General features: G+C 40.3%; 1 protein-coding gene across 1 annotated transcript; it reads left to right on the forward strand.

Annotated features, from left to right (window-relative positions):
* The first annotated feature begins 1,005 nt into the window (after positions 1-1,005).
* HSD17B11 (hydroxysteroid 17-beta dehydrogenase 11) lies at positions 1,006-21,547 on the forward strand. The gene is made up of 7 exons (XM_084882331.1): positions 1,006-1,556; positions 4,558-4,665; positions 8,095-8,226; positions 9,534-9,640; positions 14,674-14,811; positions 17,086-17,202; positions 20,789-21,547. Exons 1-7 carry the CDS (start codon positions 1,344-1,346, stop codon positions 20,877-20,879), a joined length of 906 nt encoding a protein of 301 aa, XP_084738457.1. The 5' UTR covers positions 1,006-1,343; the 3' UTR covers positions 20,880-21,547.
* Positions 21,548-23,444: the final 1,897 nt, after the last annotated feature.

Consider the following 23,444-nt stretch of genomic DNA (forward strand, 5'->3'; position numbering starts at 1 on the left):
CTTCTATAGATATGCATGTACCTTTGTAAACTTGGGTTTGGGGGCCTAAGAAAGAGTTGCAGAGGAGATTCAGAACTTCCAAGAACACCACGACCATCTGCCTTAGCAGAACTGTCACCACCCCTTCCTCCTTCTCACAGTGTAGGCTGCGAAGTAAGAGGAAGGAGTAGGAATTCCTTATTAACTTCCATTTCTTGCGATTTTCCTGCCTCTTAACTATAAAAGGGCAACCATTAGTTCCCCTCCTGACAAAAGTCTCTTCCTGAGAAGAGATGTTAATGTATTGCAAAAAGTCCCCATAAAACTACTGTCAAAAACGGAATTGAAAAAAATACATGCAAGAGACATTAAGCTCTTCACTGCACACAAGCCCAGAGTTTTGTCTTTTCTTTCAATCACCAATCACTAGGATTTGAAAAAATAAAAAAATAAAAAAAATAAAAATCACCAGTTACATATTGAATACTCCTGTATATAGGCTCTTAAACCAAAAATTACAATTTTGAGACAAACATTTTCTTTCTATTTTATTACCCATTCTGGAGACAGTGATTTATTAACCTGGATAAATACACAATTCCTAAAGGGTAACATATGTTGTGTGTTGTTTTTTGGGTTTGTTTGTTTTTGTTTTTTCACAAATTCTAATAGGTTGAGTGAAAGGGGTTATCCAAATATACAGCTCTTCCTTATGGAAACAATCCCCTTTAATATGATCAGGTATTTCCTGGGCCTGATTACTTGTTGTCCCACGAAGTTCTCTGTCCTCCAAACATTGTGCTTAGCTCAACCTAAAATATGATGTGGCCTTTCTCAGCTGGACACCCGGCCGTCCCGCCGGGTCACTGAAGACAGACACGCTGTTCGCATCACTAACCAGGAGTCGTGCGCAGCCAGCGAGCTCCACAGGAGCATCTGGGCTGCGGACGCTACCAATCACCCTTGTAACTTTAAGAGGAATGCATCCAATTTAGGAAACTAGGCGGCACCAGCCCTCCGCCCTCCCTCGGAGGTCGGCCCGGGAGGAGGCGAGGCAGTGGGTGAAAGACGACTTTGGCTTTTGCCCTCCCGCGGACTTTGTCCCTCCCCGATCGCCCAGCCCCGAGCAGCCGCTGCCCGAGCCAATGGCCGGGGACCGCCCCTGGGCCAGCCCCGCGGAAGGAACGGTTTCGGAGTTGTTTGTTTCTCTTAAATAGAGAAGCCCTGCCTCGCTCTGCCTTGGACTCCTTCCCTCTCTCTCTCTAGGGTTAGACGGAACCACCCTCCCCTTCCCCTTCTGCAGCTCAGGGCGTGATTGGTAAACACCCCACATCCTCGCAGCAGCAGCAGCGGCAGCAGCGACCATGATAAAGCTCGTCCTGGACTGCCTCCTGCTCCTGCCCCTGCTGCTCATCTTCCTCCTGGAGTCTCTCCTCAAGTCCTTCATCCCCAAGAAGAGGAAGTCGGTGGCGGGAGAAGTCGTCCTGATTACGGGAGCCGGGCACGGCATCGGGAGGCTGACCGCCTATGAGTTTGCCAAGCTGAAAAGCAAGCTGGTGCTGTGGGACATCAATAAGGTAGTAAATCGTGTGGGGCTTTGCCGTTTCCCCCTCTCTGGTACCTGTAATCGGCGGGCATGTGTGCGTGCTGCAGGCAGCAAGCCCTGACAGCATGAGCTGTGAAGGAGGAGGTAGGGAAAAACTGCTATTGCCAAGTTATAGATGGGGGGAGAGGGGGAGAGACACGGATTAATGAATGTGTTTATGACCATGTGATACAGGGACCTGGAGGATAAGACTCTCGGTTGCTGCTCATTTAACATGTAAATGTATCCTCACTGTTGCCCTGGAAGCAATTTGTGATTTCCTCCTCAACTTGATTTCACGGATCCCTCCGTCTTAATCACAGGGAAAAAGTAATAGTTTTAGCTAGTATAATAAACGAGTAAGGGGGTTGTACCTATTAAGGAAAAAAAAAAATCCTATTTGCAGTTAATTGAGATAAGAGGGTGTAAGATACCCAACAGAAAGCAACATTACTATGCCATAGTAATTTCCAAGAGTAACTTTAAAACAAAACAAAACACATTTTAGTTAAAAACAACAAAAAAGAAAAGCTTTAATGTCATTTTTACCAGAATAGGTATAGGCTTAAGGAAGAGAGGGGGACTTAGAATCTTACTTTTCTTTTTCTTCAAAAAAATATGTTTTTGTTGATTTTTGAGAGGAAGGGAGAGGGAGAGAAGCAATGGATCTGCTGCCTCCTGCAAGCTCCCTACGGCGGATTGGCCCTTGGGCCTGCTGTGACCTCTTGGTTCATCGGAGGATGTTCAACCAACTGAGCCACACGGGCCAATCAATCACTAGATTGACGTACAAAGAGGTTCCTGGAGGCACGCTGCCTGAAATGCCATACCTTACACATCGGTTACAATGGTGTAAGCAAGAATTTACGGGATGTGAAGTTAGATGATCGGCATGGCCAACCCAGTGTGTGGTAATTGAGAGAGCAATCAACAAGTACTTCCTGAGTCTCTGCTGCCTAGATTTTAGGAACACAGGGCAAACAGGAGACAGGGTCAGATGCCCTCACTATAGTAAGGAAAATAGACATTAAATAATGACACATACAATGAAAAATACAAACTAGGCCCAGCCTAGTCTGGTGCTGACAAGGAAGTGTCTGGTAGGGTGGGGTCAGTCTCATCTGACCTCTCTACTATTTCATTGATAATTTACCCAATACCCTGGGTAACGCCCTAGAGCAGGGTTCCGCAAACTCATCAATCAACAGAGCCAAATATCAACAGTACAACGATTGAAATTTCTTTTGAGAGCCAATTTTTTTTAAAACTTAAACTTCTTCTAATGCCACTTCTTCAGAATAGACTCGCCCCGGCCGTGGTATTTTGTGGAAGAGCCACACTCACGTGGCTCATGAGCTGCCGTTTGCCGACCACTGCGCTAGAGCTTTAGGTTCCTTTTCTGAAAAATTGATGAAATAATAGTACTTACCTTAGAGGGCTGGAAGGATGACATCAGGTACTGCACACAAAGCACAGGTTCTGGCCCGCAGTATATGCCAAATAGTGCACACTTACTGTGACACAATATGGACTCCCCCTGGCCTTGAACTTTATGACCCAGCATCACCAATCTCCTAATGCTTCCCCAGAGGGTCTTCCCCCCCCCCCCTTTTCTTTAAAAAATATATTTTATTGATTTTTCACAGAGAGGAAGAGAGAGGGATAGAGAGTTAGAAACATGGATGAGAGAGAAACATCCATCAGCTGCCTCTTGCACACCCCCCACTGGGGACATGCCCGCAACCAAGATATATGCCCTTGACCGGAATCAAACCCGGGACCTTTCAAGTCTGCAGGCCGACGCTCTATCCACTGAGCCAAACCTGTTTTGGCTTATCTTTCTCCTTTACTTACACTCTGTCTGGCGTGTCCTGCCCTCTCTTTGCATAGCTGTTTTGCTCAGGCTTAAGATCCATCTCAGGTACCTCCTCTTCTAGAATTGTACTATGACCCTTCTCTGTGTTCCTGTAACTCTTTGTAGATCTGTTAATAAACTTATCACAATATATTAGTTTGAACCATATGAAACTGCCAATATCCAATCCTTTATTCTAAAACAATAACAGTTTCACCCTGGTTGGCATGGTCCAGTGGTTAGAGCATCGGCCCACCCACCAAAGGGTTTCGGATTTGATTCCGGGGCAAGGGTTTGATTTGCAGGTTCAATCCCCAGCTTGGATTGGACACGATGTGCCTCTCTCATATCCATGTTTCTCTCTCCCTCTTCTACACTCTCTCCCTCCCTCCCCTTCTTCCTTCCACTCTCTAAAAATCAGTGGGAAAAAATATCCTTGAGTGAGGATTAACAACAACAACAACAACAAAAATATATATATATATATATACACACACACACAATATATATATATATATGTATATATATATAAAATAACAATTTTGGATGGTCCTACATATATATATATATATATATATATATATATATATATATATATATATATATATATTTTTTTTTTTTTTTTTTTTTTTTTTTTTTCCCCTACAACACTGAGCTCACTGAGGTTAGGACTCTGGCTCATTCATATTTGTGTCCATAAGTTTCTTCTAAGCATCATGGATATGACCTACACATTAAAATGTTGGGGGGAATGAGTGAATGAATGAATGATAGTTAACTCCTTAATTATTTTGCAGCCAGAAAATTGACGGCCATGAGTAACTTTTAGTGACAGAGGAAAAAAAAAAGCTTAGTGTTATTTTTTAAAGCCTAATCTGGAATATACTCTCATACCTATATTCATTCCCAATGCAAAATCAATCATACAAAATTTTAAGATTTTTATCTTATTTTTCAAAGCTTGCTTTCAATTCACTTCCAGCTAAAAGAAGCTCTGCAAAGTATTGTCAAAAACGTGTCAGTTGAATTCTTGCCCAATCCCTATTCCAAGAATCTGACTCCCCTTAATTATTTTCAGGTGTTGATATAGTTAGCTCACCATTATTGTGTTCTCTTGCCTCTTTGTTGCTTTTCCTAGCATGGCATTGAGGAAACAGCGGCTGAATGCAGGAAACTGGGTGCACAAGCACATGCCTTTGTGGTAGACTGCAGCAACCGAGAAGAAATTTACAGCTCGGCGAAGAAGGTGACATTTCACATTTGGTTGGAATCATCTTGTGTCAGGGCTGGGAGGGATTTTGGAGATGGCCCAGTCATGATGCAGACAAACTAACAGAAGTTGGTGATTTGCCCAAGGCTGTACAGCTAGCTAGTGGGCAGACCCAGAACTAAAGCCCAGAACTGAGGTTCCAGACTTTAATGTGTTCCAAAATCTTCCAGGCAGCTTGTTTAAAAGAGAGAGGGGAAAAAACAATAGGCACCCCAGAAGTTTTCTTTCAGTGGGTTGAGAGCTGCGCCCAGGAATTTGCATGTTCAGTATCCTTGCACCCACACCTCCCCATCTGATTCTGATGCAGGTAAATCCTAGGATGACGCTGCAGAATCACTAACAGTCTTCTGAACTCCGGTCAAAGAACTGAGTTAGGAACATAAGATAACGGCTTATCAGGCTTTGAGCATAGACATATCTATTTCTATAAAGCAGTATCTGCCTAATCTATATGTAACTGAGCTGTGCTATATATATATAAAATGGTGTTTCTTCTGAACACATTCATGAATAAGCTTGTTAACTAAATGTGGTAACAGTAGGAAGGCCAGTAGAATTACCTGGGCAAATTCCTTAAAATAGACCTTCCTGGACCTCACCCCTGGATATTCTGATTCAGTACAGTATAAAGATTCTGATTCCGCCCAGACTTGAGAATCTCTGGAATTTTAGTTTTGAAAACATCTTAACTTTTATTTTAAAGTATAGTCTTTTATTTCAAATTGATGCCTCTGTTGTTGGTGAGGCCTTTGCTAGGTCAGTAGAATCGGTAGACATTACCCAGGCTAGTGGTGGGAAGTGGCCTTCCGGAAAGGGGGTAAAATCAAGGCCTTTGGGTAAGAAACATCTGCATTCCTCACCATAACTAGTTTACTTACGTTAATAATGATTTTCCTTCATGGAGATGAGTTAATCTTCCAGTTAATACTGGCTTTATCACCTTGGGCAAATTACCCAGCCTCTTTGTGCCTAACTTTCCTCAGTTATAAAATGGGGATCACAGCAGTCCCTACCTCATAGGGCTGTGGTGGGGATTAAATGAATTAATGATGTGAAGTTATTAGAACAATACCTGGTGCTCAGTAGTCACGTGGTAAGGATTACTTGTTAGTGTTATACTGTTGCCAGGGGAAATGGGGGCCTGCATGGGATATTCGGTCTCCTAGGGTGAGCCCTGGGGAGTGTGGGAAGCTGTTACTTCCTGGTGAAACAAGCAGGCTTATGACCCATATCAGCTCGCTGGCTTATTGGGCTGAATAATGTTCTGATCCCTTTTGCTCCTTACCTTTATGAACATCTAGGTACTCCTGCTAACAATAATAAAAACATAACAAAATCTATGTAATTTTGTTATCAGCCAATATTAAGGGGATTTAGTAGTGTTAGTTAATCTAAATGGAACACACTCATTTCCAGACTCATTTGAGGATAGGCTTTTCTGGGAAAGATAACTTTATTATTTGAAGCCATTCCATGTTATTTTAAGCATAGTGTTTTCACAGAAATTGTTCTAAGATGAACTGTGTGCTTGAACAGAGTATGCACAATAGCATATGATTACCAGATATTTTGAAGTAGTTATTTTGATGAGGCTGTTTTGATATCAGGACACTTTTATGTCACCTAAATAATAAAGCTCTTGGCTCTCATTATTATTAATTAATAATTATTAATAAATATTAATTAATTATTATTCTTTCATTATTAAAAAAGTAGAAACCCAGTGCATGAAATTTGTGCACTCAGGGAGTTGGGAGTGTCTCTCAGCCCAGCCTGTGCCCTCTCGCAGCCCAGGAGCCCTCAGGGGATGTGTGACTGACAGCTTAGGCCCACTCCCATGCATGCCTAAGCTGGCAGTCAGACATCCTTAGTGCTGTCATGGAGGTGGAAGAGGCTGCACTCGCCAGCCATGAACCAGGCTTCTGGTTGAGTGGTACTCCCACTGTGGGAGCACACTGACCACCAGGGGACAGCTCCTGCATTGAGCGTCTGCCCTCTGGTGATCAGTATGCATCATAGCAACCTGTTCATTCCGCCATTCAATTTGCATATTAGCCTTTTATTATATAGGATGTTCAAGTCAACATTCTCATTCTGGGGAAAGACAATGGGTGATGATGGGGAGGATGACAGAAGGGCCAGAGGGTCTGAGCAAAACTTTGGCAATATGAAACAATAATTTATATATATTTTATTTATTTATTTATTTATTTATTTGTAATTTATATTTTGAGTCATGGTAATTTGGAGGCATTACAGCAGCTTCATAAATTCAATCACAGGAAAGGTCCTGTTTTTCTCAATGTAGGGGCATTATTCTAAACAACAATTTTCCTATTGTGCTAGAGATGTGGATATAGGAACAAAAATGTGTTGATTAAGGACCAAAATAACTTACCTTAACTCTAATAATTTAATACAACCTAATGAAAGCATGACTGAGGAACTGATTTCCTTCTGGGATGGTGATGGGCCTCCCCCTCATGACTTCCCCTCTGTTTGAGGTCTGAGATGTGCCCTGGTCTCTGAGGTCAGTAAATCTGGGAGAGCCCCAACTCCATGTGACCTTTAGTCACCATGTGACCTTTGGCAAGAAAGTGAGCCATTCTGGGTTTCATGTTTCTCATGAAAATGAGCATACTAAGAGTTGCTATCTCAAAGAATCATGTGAGAGTTCAAGGAGATAGTGAAGTTCTGTAAAATGCATGGCAATTACATATGTGAAAGCTTTTAATAGGCTAGTTGCCACCTGCCCCTCAGTCCCCCAAGACACCACAGAGTTATCTAAATAATGATAGCTCTATTAATAGAGGCTTGCTTTTGTTTGGAACACAATGTATAACAAAATGCATTGTTGCCCTAGAGTTCTACCCACCAAGCAGCCTGAAATATCGAATAAGATACTCTTGCATTGCTAGCCCTTCAGTCTACTGCAACTTCATGGAGAAAGGTTGGGGAGCAAGAGAATGGAGTACCATAAAAATAAGTAGAGGATGTAAGTTAGTTTAATGGTGTCATCGGTTTAACATAGTTCCTCATAATAGTCCCTGCACTTGCCAATTAATTAACCTTTTTCCCCCTTATCTTTGAAAGTAGTATTTTAAAAATAAAGCTGCTTATTTGTCACGAGTTATGTTTTTGTTAGCCAAATGCCTCCTGAGCTATAATCGATAGAGCAAAGTCAAGAGACTAAATTGCAAAAGAAAATGTACACACAGAGTTATTTTGAAATTAATTACCTAAGATTAAAAAGTTCTCTTTTTTTTTCATGTTGGCACATAGATTCAAAATTACACCCCCACCGCCACAGCTAATAAAAAAAATACACACTTTCAAAAGTAATCATTGCATGCAAACCTACCTGCATACTTCTTAATGATACAGATATTTTTCTTGTTTTTAAAGGTGAAGACAGAAGTTGGAGATGTTAGTATTCTGGTAAATAACGCCGGTGTGGTCTATACAGCCGATTTGTTTGCTACACAAGACCCTCAAATTGAAAAGACTTTTGAGGTTAATGTACTTGCACATTTCTGGGTAAGTATGATTTCTTTCACAATTTCTTTCAGTCTTCTTGTAAAACTTGAAGATTAAATTTAAAGTGAAGCTTTCATTAGATATAAGGACATATCAACTCAATGCTAAAGTTTTTGCTAGGTACCAGGGATAATATACAAAAAGATCATTTTTCTTCTTTTAAAATATATTTTTATTGACTTCAGAGAGGAAGAGAGAGAGAAACATCCATGATGAGAGAGGATCATTGATTGGCTGCCTCCTGCATGCCCCCTACTGGGGATCAAGCCCGCAACCCTGGCATGTGCCTCTGGCCGGAATCAAATCTGCGACCCTTCAGTCCTCAGGCTGATGCTCTATCCACTGAGCAAAATTGGCTGGGGCTAGATCATTTTTCTTTTTGCTACAATCAAATTTCATCAGTTATTTTTCCTTCCCCCTTAAAAAATATTAATAATAATAAATAAATAGTAATAAACCTCAGGTGGTATTTATGTTTTCATTCTAAGCTAGATTCTCATGTCTCTGTCTGTTTAAAGATGAAGAAGAGATTAGGGATACTCTGAGTTATCTTCAGTGGTTCTATAAAAGGGGAACTCTTGCTTTTTTTAGTCTAATGAGACCCAGGCCTCCCATTATATCCTAGCTCCAAATACAAACTTTATTACGAAACTCACCATTCAAGGTCTTAAATACACACACACACAAAGTTTCTGAGGAGTCTACTGCCCAAATAGTCAGTTCCTTCAAGGGACCCTGAATGTTTTGGGATGAGTAATCTCAAAAGAATATTGGAGTTATTTGGTAAAAAATGCAGTATTATGTCATGTTAACATTCCCAAGTTGTTGATACCTATCTGTATTTTTATGACTTAGGAATTTGCTTATCTTTATGCCTCTTTTGGAATGTAAGGTTTTGTCTTACCTGTTTCTGAATCCCCATCACATAATAGGTGCTCAGGAAATATTGTGTGGGTCATTCAGTGACAATTGGAAGACTGCTTTTCACTTCAATATTTTTATGGCAAACTCTTTCCTAACAATTTCACATTAAGATAGAATATATCATTAACAAAAGGTGGTGGACTAGTGGACATAAGTTGTTTGCAATTTAAATGAGATGGATTCTTAAAGTTTTCAGTACCCATGGTTTACCTTAATTTTCCTATCCAATTGCCTTAGGTTGCCACATTTGGCAATTAATGTAGGTATTTTAATTTATGTCAGGAACAATGTTAACAGAATGTATCTTTGTTTCAAAATATTTCCAATGGGTCTGCAAATCAGAAATAATTTTTTTTTTTCTGTTTTATAATAACTACTTCTAGACCACCAAGGCATTTCTTCCAGCGATGATGAGGAATAATCATGGCCACATTGTCACTGTGGCTTCAGCAGCTGGGCACACTACAGTTCCCTTTTTAATGGCTTATTGGTAAGTGAACATGTGTGTTTTCATTGGTTGCTATGCTTACTTTGTTGCACAATCTGTTGTGCAACAACATTATCAACTATTAATCCCCCTACTCTGTTGACCACTCTAGAGGTGGCTATAGAGAAATTACCCAATTAGAAGCCAACTGCTTCAACATTTTTTATCTCTTTTAGTAGCAAGAGATTATAAAATAAGAGCAATACCATGAACAGAAGTAAATATTTATAATTTTAGCCCTGGCCGGTGTAAATAAGTAGTTAGAGTGTCAGCCCAAGCATCAAAGGGTCTCGGGTTCCATTCCCAGGCAGGGGCACGTGGCTGGGTTGCAGGTTGATCCCCAGCCTGGTTAGGGAGTGTGTGGGAGCTACTAACTGATGTGATTCTGTCAGCATCATGCTTCTTTCTCTCCCCGCCCACCTCTCTCTCTCTCTCTCTCTCTCTCTCTCTCTCTCTCTCTCTCTTCTCTTCCTCCCTTTCACTCTCTCTCTTTTTTTAAAATATATTTTTATTGATTTTTTTTACAGAGAGGAAGGGAGGGGGATAGAGAGTTAGAAACACTGATGAGAGAGAAACATTGATCAGCTGCCTCCTGCACACCCCCTACTGGGGATGTGCCCGCAACCAAGGTACATGCCTTGGCCAGAATCGAACCTGGGACCCTTCAGTGGGCAGGCCGACACTCTGAGCCAAACCAGCTAGGGCTTTCAGTCTCTCTCAAAAAAAAAAAAAAAAAAAAAAAAAAGGAAAATATGTCATTGGGTGAGGCTTAACAACAAAAATATGAATACGTAAGTTTGCAAAGATATATACCAATCCATTTATCTAACCACACCTACAGAGTGGTTATTCTCAGGTAATGGCAATAAAAGTGATTTTTATTTTATTCTTTTTGTTTTCTTTTTTCCCTTCTGACCATTTATTTGTTTTATAATAGTTTTAAAAATAAATATAGTCATGGATTAAGTTGTAGGGTTTTTTGTTGTTATTGTTTTTTAAGATGAAATAACTGCTGAAGCAGTCATAGAACAGATCTACAGTCCTTGTCTCTTTCGGAGTAAATTTAAGTTAGGAGATTGGCCGCTACCATCAAGAGCTAGCACAGTTTTACATGGCTAGCACATGACATGCCACTGCCCTGCCAAATTCCGCCTTCGTCCCAGCTAATTAGAGAACATAACAGGGCCATCAACCCTGTTGGGCTTCCTCTTCCCTTGCCACAGTGAACATCGTAGTTCTTCTGATTCTGAGTTGGTTCTACCACTGAGGTTTGCAGAGAAAGTCAAGCGAGAATGTGCTTTGTGTGTGAGAAAGAGATTTATCATGGTGACTGGTGATGGTCTGTCAACAGAAGGAAAGGTCCTTATCAGGTATTGTCGGAGCTGGAACAACATACCCAGCTGAGCAGATTGTGTGCTGCACAATTCTAGGGGGCGCTGCTCGCATTCAGGTCATTTTACATGTGAATGGTTTTCCAGATGTGTAGGCAGTAAAATAGCTTGAGGAGAGAAGTGGCCTTTTCAAATTCACACAGAGGCGCCATTTGGGTTGCAGCTACACAGGCGGTATGTACACATGCAGCTTTGGGACAGACCTGTGCTGTGCTCGCCCTCCCAGGACTCCCGGGTGGACCCTCGGCTCTCACTGGCCTGAGCTGCAGCCTGTGATCCTTACTGACCACAGTTATCTAAAATTCAGCTGTCTCTGATTTTTGCTCAATATCAGATCAATGGCAGAGCTTGCACAGAGACACACAGAGGACTTCACCAAGCAGAATACAATGTTTATCAGCTGTTGTTATCACCGATTGGGCGGTTAAACTGAGATGCTGCTTTTAAAAACATAAACTGAAGTATAACATACACCTATCAAAATGCAGAAATCATGAGTGTACCGTTCAATAAGTTACTTCAAGGTGGACGCAGCTATTTAACCTCCATTCAGGTCAAAATCAGAACTTTACAGAAGTGCCTCTTCCCAATCACCAATTCCTCTTTCCTTCCCAGAGGAAATATAGGAAGCCTATATTGACTTGTTATACCATTGATTATTTTGCCTATTTTTGATCTTTATATGCATGGAAGCCCACTATGTTTGTAACACTTATCCATGTTGTTGTTGGTAGCTGTAGTTTAATCACTTTCATGCCCATGTAGTATTGCATCATATAAGTAAACAGTTATTTATTATCCTCCCACTGTTGATGGACATTTGCATTGTTTACAGGCATGATTACTATGAGTAATGATGTTTAAAATCTTGACTTAATCACTTAACTAACCTTATGTGATCTTTGGCAAGCTACTCAACTTATACATGCGTCATTTTCCTCATCCATAGCAACTAATTAACTCATCAGGATGCTGTAAAGTTTAAATCATGTAATGTCATGCACTTAGCATAGTGTCTGGAATTCTGCAAGTGTTCGATAGCAGGAGGATACCTATTGATTTTCTGTGTCATGACATTGGCACTCTTTGTTTACACACCTCTCATTTTAGCTTCCACAATGCTTTGTCCTAGTGTAGGGGTGTCGAACTCAATCAGAGAAGGGGCCAAAATCTAAAATCCAGCCTAAATCGCGGGCCGAATGGTTTACTGAACAGTCATAAACTGTCAATGTCATAAACTGACAGCGGAGTGCAGTGATGACAGCGCGGTGCGGGCCACATTGCAAGGCCTGGCGGGCTGGATTTGGTTCACGGGCCTTGTGTTTGACACATGTGTCCTAGTGGAATGAATCATATTTGCTCTGCTCCTATTTGTTAGAATGAAATCAGAGGGGACCCAGAATTACCTGTTTTAGGCTCTGTAATTCAGCCTTCAGCTGTCATTATCCTGAGTTTCTGCAGCCATGGCAAAAGAATCTATTACAACTCTAATCACCTATTAGAAAACAAGTCAATTTCTTTTGGATTTATAGTTCAACATTTTTAATAATTAATGTGTAAAAAGGCAAGATGGAAAAACTGAATTCATGATGAGAGAGGTTAGTCCTTTGATTGTGTTCCTTTGCTGCTTACTAAGTATTTTGTCCAAAGGTGTCTTGATTTTTAAAAAGAAAGCAATTTAGTGCCACAAAACTCTGGCTAATACATCTTGTCAATTCAAATAGCCAATTTGTAAGCATGAAAGTTAGCAGTATGGCAAGACAAGGTAAGACTGAGTTCTGATCTTAGCTTGTAATGAAATGTTATTTAAAAAAATAATTTGGAATAAGAAATATTAGTTCAGATTGCTAAGAATAAGAAATGTAATATACTGTTACAAAGTGCAGGGGGAAAAAAAACGCACTCAAAGGTTCAAAACCATAAAATTATTTTAACACATTCAAGATCATTAACTTTGAGTTTTAATATATTCCTGCATTCTTGATTCACTTAAAAAAATTAGAAAATACATTTCAGGAAAAGAAAAAAGAAAATTTACTGATAATTTCACCATGCAGGAAAGAAAAAACCTTGGTAAGCATTTGTTAGAATTTTTAGGGCACTTTTTTTATTTATTTAAAATATATTTTTATTGATTTTAGAGAAAGGAAGGGAGAGAGATAGAAGCATCAACGAGAGAGAATCTCTGATCGGCTGCCTCCTGTATGCCCCCTATTGGGTATCGTAGCTTGAAACCTGGGCTTGTGTCCTGACCAGGAATCAGATTGAGATGTCCTGGTTCACAGGTCAACACTCAACCTCTGAGCACACCGGCCCAGTTAGGGCATTTTACATGCAGATATATATAGTCATTCATTGAAAAAAAAAAAAAAAAAATCTATATACATGATCTTCTTTTTTAAAAAAATTTAAAATAAGCTTTTTGCCTGTTAATAAATGTATATGTGCTACATCATTTTCAATTTCTGCATGGTATGCAACTGTTTTTCTCTCACATCTCTCTATCTCTTTTTCTTTGTTCTCCCTTCCCTCCCTCCTTCCCTTTCCTCTCTAAAATTCAATAAATTTAAAGAGAACTTTCCACAGCTTTGTATTTCCCAAAGTATGGGTTAATTTATAAGAATTTAGAGCTATTTTATATAATTGCTAATCCATATAGGTTTCTAGAAGAATAATCTATCTGATAATGCCACTGAACTTTGCACACTTTAAATTGGTTAAAATTTCAAATTTTGTTACATATATTTTTCACATAGTTTTTTTTAAAATGAATGTTATATTCTAATAACTATTGAATTGTACACTTTAAATGAGTCTATATGGTATGTGAATTTATATCTCAATAAAATTGTTTTTCTAAACACCTAACTGGAATCATAATACCCACTTAAAATATGGTTAATGTCTTTTCTCTTTCCAAATATGCTCTGATGGAAAACTGAAGATTATTATATAATGGGGAAATAATTTAGGCCAGGGGTTAGGAAAGGCCTCTTTGAGGAAGTCAAGCTGAGACTTAAAGGAAGGAAAGAACTTATGCAGGAAATTTTTCCAATGAATTTCATGAACATATTAAACAATGAGTAGCCTACAGTGTCCTTCAATTTTATGGGAACAGCAACAACAAAGCAAGCACCCTAACAAAACATTTAAATCTTCTCAGATGTCACTGATAAATGATGTTGGGGTACAGTCAGTGCTTCCTTTTTTTTTTTTTTTTTTTTTTTTTTTTTATTTCAGAGAGGAGGAGAGAGGGAGAGGCAGAAACATTAGTGATGGGAGTGAATCATTGATCAGCTGCTTTCTGCATGCCCCCAACTGGAGATTGAGCCCTCAAAAAGGGGCATGTACTCTGACCAGGAATGGAACTGTGAACTTCGGGTTCCTAGGTCAATGCTCAAGCACCGAGCCACACCTGCCAGGCCTGTCAGTGCTTCTTAGACTTGAATGTGCCTCGGTTGCCCCAAGGATCTTCTGAATGCAGGTTCTGTGTCAGCAGGTCTGGGCTGGGTGTTTTTGAGATCCCAGTGCTGCCCACACTTCTCAGCAGGGGGCCACACTTACCTAAGGAAAACAGATTTCCGAATTAAACAGAAGCAGCAGTTTCCTTGAATTATTTTGCAACCTCTCTCTGTGTATTTTCAGCTCCAGCAAGTTTGCTGCTGTGGGATTCCACAGAGCTTTGACTGAAGAACTGGCGGCCTTGGGAAGAACTGGAGTCAAAACCTCATGTCTCTGCCCTAATTTCATAAACACCGGCTTCATCAAAAACCCAAGCACCAGGTAAGCTGAGACAGAAATGGAGATAAAAGGGTTGGCGATTACGTGAGAATGAGCCACTCTGTGGGGTTTCTTAAGTATTTTAATCCTTTAAATACCTGGTATTCAATGCCCTTGCTCATCTCAATTTCAGCTTCTGTAGATTGTGTGAAAACAGGTATAGAGACAGAGAGGGAGAGAATGTATACAAGTGTTCATATGAATGACCCAGGTGAACCTGCTAATCCTCCCCTTTTCCTTCCCCTAAACCAGTGTTTCCCAAAGTATGGTATGCGTACCCCCAGGGGTACGGGAAGAGTTTGGTGGGGGTACGAGTTGCACTGAAAGGCAGTGTCAAAGGAAGAGGCATCATACCCAAGGATAGGATTTGCCAATTTCCTCCATTATTTTCAGAATTTAAGTACTAAAATAATATATTTGAGCCAAGTTTCCCTCACTTAGACTGTCTTTCAGCAGTTAAAAACAGACAGCAGATATTTAAAAATTATAATTGGATTTTTTTTCCCCTCACCCCCAGAACAGGGCTACACGAGGCTTAGAATTGAATGTGCCTCTCAGTTGCCCCACAGATCTTCTGAATGCAGGTTTGGTGTCAGTAGATCTGGGCTGGGGTGCCCTCTTCTGGCAAAGCTACACTAGTACAATCTTCTATAACAAAAGGCTAATATGCAAATTGAACAAACCTTGGAACGACCAGTGGCCTTGATGCACACTGACCACCAGGGAGCAGATGTTCAATGTAGGAGCTGCCCCCTGGTGGTCAGAACACCAGAAGCTGAGCTCATGACTGGTGAGCGCAGTGGCAATGGCGGGAGCCTCTCCCACCTCCAAGGCAGTGCTGAGGATGTCCGACTGCTGGCTTAGGCCTGCCCCCCTAAGCCGTCTGTCGGACATCCCCTGAGGGCTCCCAGACTGTAAGAGGGTGCAGGCCAAGCTGAGGGACCCCCTTCCCCAAGTGCACGAATGTTGTGCACCAGACCGCTAGTCTATACTAATAAAAGGCTAATATGCTAATTAGACCAGATAGACCAGATGTCTTCTACAATAGATGTTGCAGCGACTGCAAGGGCTGAGGAAGGCTGGTGGCTGGCAGTGGCAGCAGCAGCAGGGTGATGGAAGTGGCGCCTTTCCCTGATCGCCCCGGCGCCTTCCAAAGAGGGAGGCCGGACTGTGGCTTAGGCCTGCTCCCCTGTGATAGAAACATCAGTGATGAAAGAGAATCATTGATAGGCTGCCTCCTGCATGCCCCTACTGTGGATCAAACCCACAACCTCCTGGTTCATAGGTCAAAGCTCAACCATTGAGCCACACTGGCTGGGTATAATACTACTTTTCTTATTTGTCCCACCTTTACTGCATATGTAATCTCTCTGAACGACCCATTCTGTATTTGTTCATAAGGAATCTCATCCAATTCTTTTTGTCTCACTTCTCTTAACTAATCACAAAATTTAACATCTGCCTCCACAAAATGTTAGTCACCCCATTTGGTGACATTGGCGAATTTGAGAAGTTTATTTACTTATGTATCTTTTTATCTAAGTCATTAGTAAGATGTTAAAAACTCAGGACCAAGTCTGTGCAACTCCATCCATCCTGAGTGCATTTATTCTAACACCCAGATAATAAAGGTCACTTTTTAGGGATTGCATGCTACTCAGTAGAACATATACCAGGGTGATTGATTAAACAGTGAAGATGTAACATGGAACTAAGTAACAACACCGGAAATGAAACAAAGACATAATAAAGTGGTGAAGTCAGATCATCAAAGCCATATTAGCGTTTCATATAGACATCAAGGACCTAAAACCAGACACATTCCTGTATTTTAATTCCATGACACTTTAGAATTTATTCACTAAAACATCTTAGTATATAATTGCACTTGCATAATGGTGTCTAACTTCTTTCCCAAAGCTTCTGAAGATTTAAAAGTGAATTTATCAGTCTTAATCTAGCTAAATTATTTTTTGAGTTTTAGTTATGTTTATACTCCTCATTCGCATAATAGGGACTATGGTCTCTCCTTCATAGGGTGTTATGAAATTTCAAAGAGATAACCTGTGAGAAATGCTTAGCACGGTGGGCCGTACATGATAAACACCATGTAAATGGTTGTTGTCATTAGTGCCAAAGCAGCTACCATCTTGGAATACTTAGGAAGGGGTAGATGCCACAGTCAGTTAGGTTACAGTTCCTCAAGTAACATAACGCATTTGTTTAGCACTACACTAAAACGGAAGCCTCCGTGCAATGATTTGCTTCTGATTTCAGTATGGGACCCACCCTGGAACCTGAGGAGGTGGTGAGCAAGCTGATGAAGGGAGTTCTGACTGAGCAGAAGATGATTTTTGTTCCATCTACGGTAAAGCTTTTGACTGTGGTGGAGAGGTAAGCAATGTTTGCCAGCATTATGAATATTCATCCTACATGTTTACTCAGATTTAAGACCACATCTTTGTACAATGAAATGGAATTAAGTTAACAAAAATGATAGGTTTAAAGGATCCACTAATTTTTAAACTACATTTATTAATGATTGAAGTGAGATTAGTATAGCAATTGGGTAAATGAGCTGAATAATTTCCACAAGTTTTTAAAGAAATTTATTTAAATTTTTATATGTTTATTTATTTTTTTAATATTTTGGAAGTCTTATGAATGAATAAATATGAAGAAAGACCGTTTTTAAACATAAGTGCATAATGGAATGATAGGACAATGATATTGGAGGAAGGCATAAGTTACGTTTTATATATTCATTTAAATATACAGCAGATAGAGGGTAGGGAGATATGGGGGAGATAAGAGATCAACCGAAGGACTTGTATGCGTGCATATAAGCATAACCAATGGGCGCAAAACTCTGGGGAGGGAGGACATGTATGGGAGTGGGGGGTGGCAATGGTAAAATATGTACACATATAATACCTTAATAAAAAAATGAATAAATAAATAAATAAACAGCAGATAATCATTGAGCTCTCATTTTGTGCAAAATCATACTGAAGCACAGGCATTGCTAAGTAATTGTAGAGGTCCTCGAGCCTTGCTACCTCAGATGTGGTCCATGGGCCAACAGCATCTGCAGACCTCGGAGCTTGTTAGAAATACAGACTCTCCTGATCTCCCAGATCAGAATTTGCATTTTAATAAGATCCACAGGTGATCTGTATGCATATTCTGATTTAGGAGCATTTCTTTAGACCAGTAGCTCTCAACTTTGGTGCACATTGGAATTCACTTGGGAGTTTTAGACATGCTAGTGCCTGAGACCTACTCCCCAAGATGCTGAGTTCATTGGTCTGGACTCTGGAGTGTGGCCTGGTGTCTGAGAGATGACTCTAATGCAGCCTCAGGATTGGAAAGCACTGGTTTAAAGAATGCCTCCTCCTAACACATGGTCTCATCACTCACCTGGGAAAGCTGTGTGACAGAGAGGCTGGTCAGGCAATGAGGGGAAGCGGAAGAGGCGCCTAAGGTTAAAAACAAAACAAAACTCTTCCTGTTCCTATAGTCTAGCTTCTCCCTCATGATAGGGTATTGGGACCACTGGGGAAGTCAGTTTAAAAAATAGATTCCTGTCCTGGTCAGTGCACCAGAAGGTCACTGGTTCGATTCTGGTAAGGGCACGTGCCCAGCTTGTGGGCTCGGTCCCCAGTAGATGACGTGCAGAAGGCTGCCGATGGATGTTTCTCTCCTCTCTCTCTAAAATAAAATTTAAAATATCATATATATTTAAAAAATAGCTTCCTTACCTCTTGAGATTTTAATATAGGAAGTTTGAGTTGGGACCCAGAAATCTTTATTTTAACAGGCAATTGCCACAAGTAGTTGGTTCAAAGATCATACTTTGAGAACTACAGACCTAGAGACTGAAAAAAATGTAAGAGGCCAAAAGCATTAGGACAGATGCAGGGTTTTTAGTGCCTTCTGCTCAGGGACTGTGGTTGAACATACTTTAGAGGTTTCGGCAGTAAAGCCGGAGCATCTCCTTGGTGGGTAAACAAGTTAAAACCTCTGAGTTGTTAGCATTCGACTTGTCTCATCACCGAAGCAGGCACTCAGTGATTACAATGCTTTAGAATATAACTCTGTGAGGGAAGGAATTCGGCCTGTTTTCCTCACTATATCCTCTGCACTTGGAAGAGTGGATAGACACATTCCAGCATCAGAATGTTTGCTGGTTGCATAAGTTAATTCTGTTTCCTAAACCTTTAACACAGAGACTCAAGGTTTGTGCTCTGGAGTTAGGCGAAGCTGTGTGTGTGTGACTTGCTTGCAACATGAACATGGATGAATTGTCTAACTTTTTGAAGTTCAGTTTCTCCATCTGCCACATGGAGACAACAATAAGACTTATAGGGCTATGAGGAATAAATAAAATAAGGCATTTAAAGTATTTAGTACCCCGTAAATAATCAATAAATGTTATCTATCACTGTTACTATTAAACTAGAGGCTGGGTGCAACGAATTTGTGCATTGGGGGTGAGGGGGAGTCCCCTTAGTCCAGCCTGCACCCTATCCAACCCAGGATCCCTCAGGGAATGTCTTAACTGCTGGTTTAGGCTCTATCCCCCTGACTAAACTGGCAGTCAGACATCCCTCTCACAATCCAGGACTACTGGCTCCTAACTGCTCGCCTGCCTGCCTGCCCTATCACCCCTAACTACCCCCCCTGCTGGCCTGGTCACCCAACTGCCCCCCCCCTGCCAGCCTAGTTGCCCCCAACTGTCCCCCCAGCCACTTGCCTGGTAGCCCCTAACTGCCCCCCCCCCATCAACCTGGTCACATCTTACTGCCCCTCTTGCTGGCCTTGTTGCCCTCAACTGTCCTCCCTGCCAGCCTGGTTGCCCTAACTGATCTCTCTGCCAGTCTGGTCACCCCTTACTGTCCCCCTGCCAGCCTGGTGGCCCCCAACTGCCCACCCCACTGCCTGCCTGGTGGCCCCCAACTGCCCCACCACCACCACTGCCAGCCTGGTGGCCCCCAACGGCCCCCACTGTGGGTCTGGTTGCCCCACATAGCCTGCTGCTCCATCATTTGGTTGCCCCTCACTAATCCCCCCCACCAGCCTAGTTGCCCCAGGCAACCTGTTCAGTCTTCTGTTCGGTTGCAATGGTCGCTTAGGCTTTTATAGATATAGATTACCACTGTTACCATTGCCTGATTCTCTTCTATGAATGTTCAGTGCTCAATTTCCAAACTGTATTTGAATGCCAGCCAGGCAGATGTCTGTATATAATTACACTAACTTACATAGTCTATTTAGTTTCTCTCAGACTCATTGGAATGTGACCTTTTCCTCAATATTCTTAACTATGGAGTGGGGAGAAAAAAATTAGTCCTACTAGATGTCTATCACTGTGTGTAAGGCATTTTATATTAACACATTGAATCTTCAAGTAACACTGAGGTGTAGGTGTTAATTTTTTCATTTCATGTGAGAAATTTGAACTCAAAAATTAAAATAACTTGTTCAGCATTATGCTGAAAACCAAGTATGTTGTCTGCATTTTATTGAGCAGTTCTACTTCCCCAGGCTCTTAATGGGCCATTTTGATAATATACTGGATTATAAAGTATAAAATTATTTCCTATTCTCACTTCTTTTCCAATGTCAGGTGTGTGTGTGGGGGGGGGGGGGGGTGTTAATAAAGCCTTTAGCATCTCAACTATTGAGTTCTATACACCTCATTTCACATATCTTTTGAAAAATGTAGAGTATATTTATTTTTAAAAACAAATATTTCAAGTCACTTCTGCTCTAAAGAATTAAACCTTTCTTTTCCTTATGAAAAGAAAATGGATTTACTTGGAAAGAACATATAGTAGTGACTATGTGTTAAAATCTTAATCTTGTTTAAAATGAACATGAACATGATGTATGATAAACACAAGTATTTTAAGAGAAGATATCTTAAAAATGCACTTGATATTAATTTCCTAATTATATTTATATATCTTTCTTTTAGGATGTTTCCTGAGCGTTTCCTGTCAGTTTTAAAACGGAGGATCGATGTTAAGTTTGATGCAGTTATTGGATATAAAAGTAAAGGAGAATAAATGCTTGGTTTTTTGGAAATTTACCAAGTTTAAGTTGATTTCATCCAACATTAATCAGAATTTTAATGTTTGGACTTCTGCTTTTCTTATCTTTTTTTCCCCTTCAATATCACCTTTTGAGGCTCTGGGGGTCCTCATTTATTATCACTGTTTTTAGCTGAAAGCTAATTTTATATAATACAAAGAGATAAATATCTGAGCAATTGCCTTATGGGAAATGGAGGAAAAGAACAAAAGGAGTTTTACAATAATTTCTGATTGTGTGGCTCATCTGAAGGCTTTGCAAACTTTGTACTATAAATGTTTAAGATATATTTTTATTTTTAATTATACTTAAATTTTATATAATTCACATGTTTCTTTTCCCTATTGTACATAAAGTGGAAATCTCAAGCTCTTTAAATATAATGAGGACTATATCTAGTAGCATTGCACAAGGAATTTTTATGTGATATAAGAAATGTTCAAACGTTTTGTCCTACACATCACCACTGTTTCTTGAGAAGTACCTCATAGTTCAGTGACAAACACTTCAGCACAGAGAAACAAGAAGTGGACACATGTTGCAAATAAATAAAATAATATAAAAAATATCATTGGGATTTCAGGGAGATAAATGCAAGAATGTACGCATAAGTGACAGTAATAATAAATGGATCAAACTTAAAGTTGTGGTGTTTCCATCTTTGTGTTTTGAATAAAACACGGCTTAATCTTCAACTGAAAGGAAAATGGATTATGTACTCAAAGGTCTTGGGGTTTTTTTGGGTTTTTTTTTTTTTTTTTTTTTTTTGTATCTGGAAATATCTCAGATGTGAGACTCAGTGAGATGTATAAGTTCAGACTTATAAATTGAAAAAATAATAGGTTGGTTGGATTTCTATTTAAAAATATTTTTAAGACTGTGTTAGACACATGAAGTAAAGAATATACATGTGACGTAAAGAACTTTGTTCTTAGATCAGAAAGTTCATACTCAGGAAACATAAACCTGAGTAACCGACCCCTGTGAAATGTAGCAAATGAACCACATTTAGGTTCAGACACTTCGTGGTAAAAGATTTTTATCCATTTTATAAGCAGGAATTAATATTTATTCAACATGTGTCAGGTGCTACCTTAAACACTTGACTTATTGAACAAGTAATATCAATGCCACTGCAGATTCTAAGGGCCATATGACAGTCTAAGGAAGGTTATTTTATAGATTCTATACCATACAAGAGAATTTCAGAAGGTGTCATTCCTACATAAATGTCTTCTTTTTGTCCATCAACTACTTTCCTCTAATATAGAGAATCAAAATATAATTACTGTTGAACTATTTTCTTTTTTTAAAAAATATATTTTATTGATATTTTACAGAGAGGAAGGGAGAGAGATAGAGAGCTAGAAACGTTGATGAGAGAGAAACATCGACCAGCTGCCTCTTGCACACCCCCTACCGGGGATGTGCCCGCAACCAATGTACATGCCCTTGACCGGAATCGAACCTGGGACCTTTCAGTCCACAGACCGACGCTCTACCACTGAGCCAAACCAGCTTCGGCTGTTGGACTATTTTCAACATTTAGTTGAAGTAAAGACACATCTCAGTAAAAATGCCTGATTTCCAAATCTTCATTACGTTTGAATATTGTGACTTCGATTCCTCTCCATACATTTGTCATACTGTAGTAGCACCCTACTAGAGTATCAATAATAATAAAAGTATAATATGCTAATTAGACTGGACATGCTTCCAGACATCCTTCCTACTGGACAAAGCTGCAGCGGGGGAGGGAGGCAACGAGGCAGAGGCAGCAGAGGTCCCTGGCTGCAGCGATGGTGGGCGGGAGCTGGGGCCAAGGCCCTTGTGAGAATTTCGTGCATCAGGCCTCTAGTCTATGAGAATGACACTAGGAGTCTGTACAGTCAGCTTCTAACTCATTCTCATTTTGAAATAAATGTAATAGATTATTCTTTTAGTTAAGTTATACCTGTTCCAGTTTGCCCAGTGGAACTATGATGAGAAAGGCTAGGAGAAAGCTGATAGTGAAACTTCAATGAGATAACTGAGGTTCAAAGTGCACTAATAACTTGCCACGTTTCATCACATGTTTTGGCTCTTAACACAATTGTCTGAAATCAGCAGGTGGATGAACTTTGGCCTTAACCAATATGGTGAAGTAATGCTTCTTGGATATTAGACTGACAGAATGGCAATCAATTATTTTTATTGAATGTTACCCACATACAAGGCACAGTTTGCCATTTCAATCCCCCAGCAATCCTGTGCAGCAGGCATTGTTGAAGGACTTGAAATGGCTGTGAACACAGCAGGAGTGAGCGGGAACCCAGAGGAACTTTAGTGGTGGAGCCCAACCCTGTGGGAAGGCAGATGATGGAATGAATGCTGTAGGGATTCTGAATTTAGTTCTTGGCATTTTTTTTTTTTTTTTTTTTAAAGCTTGCTACAATTCACCAACATCAGGCAATCGCTACTATGACTCTAAGTTTGAAAACTTTTGTCATGTGAATGAAGTTAATCTTATCTCTGAACCTACTTTTCAACAGGTTTGCAGC

The sequence above is a fragment of the Pipistrellus hanaki genome, assembly GCF_964339955.1.
Source record: "Pipistrellus hanaki genome assembly, chromosome: 1".
Taxonomy (NCBI): Eukaryota; Metazoa; Chordata; class Mammalia; order Chiroptera; family Vespertilionidae; genus Pipistrellus; species Pipistrellus hanaki.

What these genes read in the sequence shown, in the direction of transcription:
- HSD17B11 (XM_084882331.1), top strand. Translation starts at nt 1,344, where the DNA reads ATGATAAAGCTCGTCCTGGACTGCCTCCTGCTCCTGCCCCTGCTGCTC. An exon ending in CCCTTTTTAATGGCTTATTG is followed by an intron (nt 9,641 to 14,673) that starts GTAAGTGAACAT and finishes GTGTATTTTCAG; the next exon opens with CTCCAGCAAGTTTGCTGCTG. An exon ending in ATCAAAAACCCAAGCACCAG is followed by an intron (nt 14,812 to 17,085) that starts GTAAGCTGAGAC and finishes TTCTGATTTCAG; the next exon opens with TATGGGACCCACCCTGGAAC.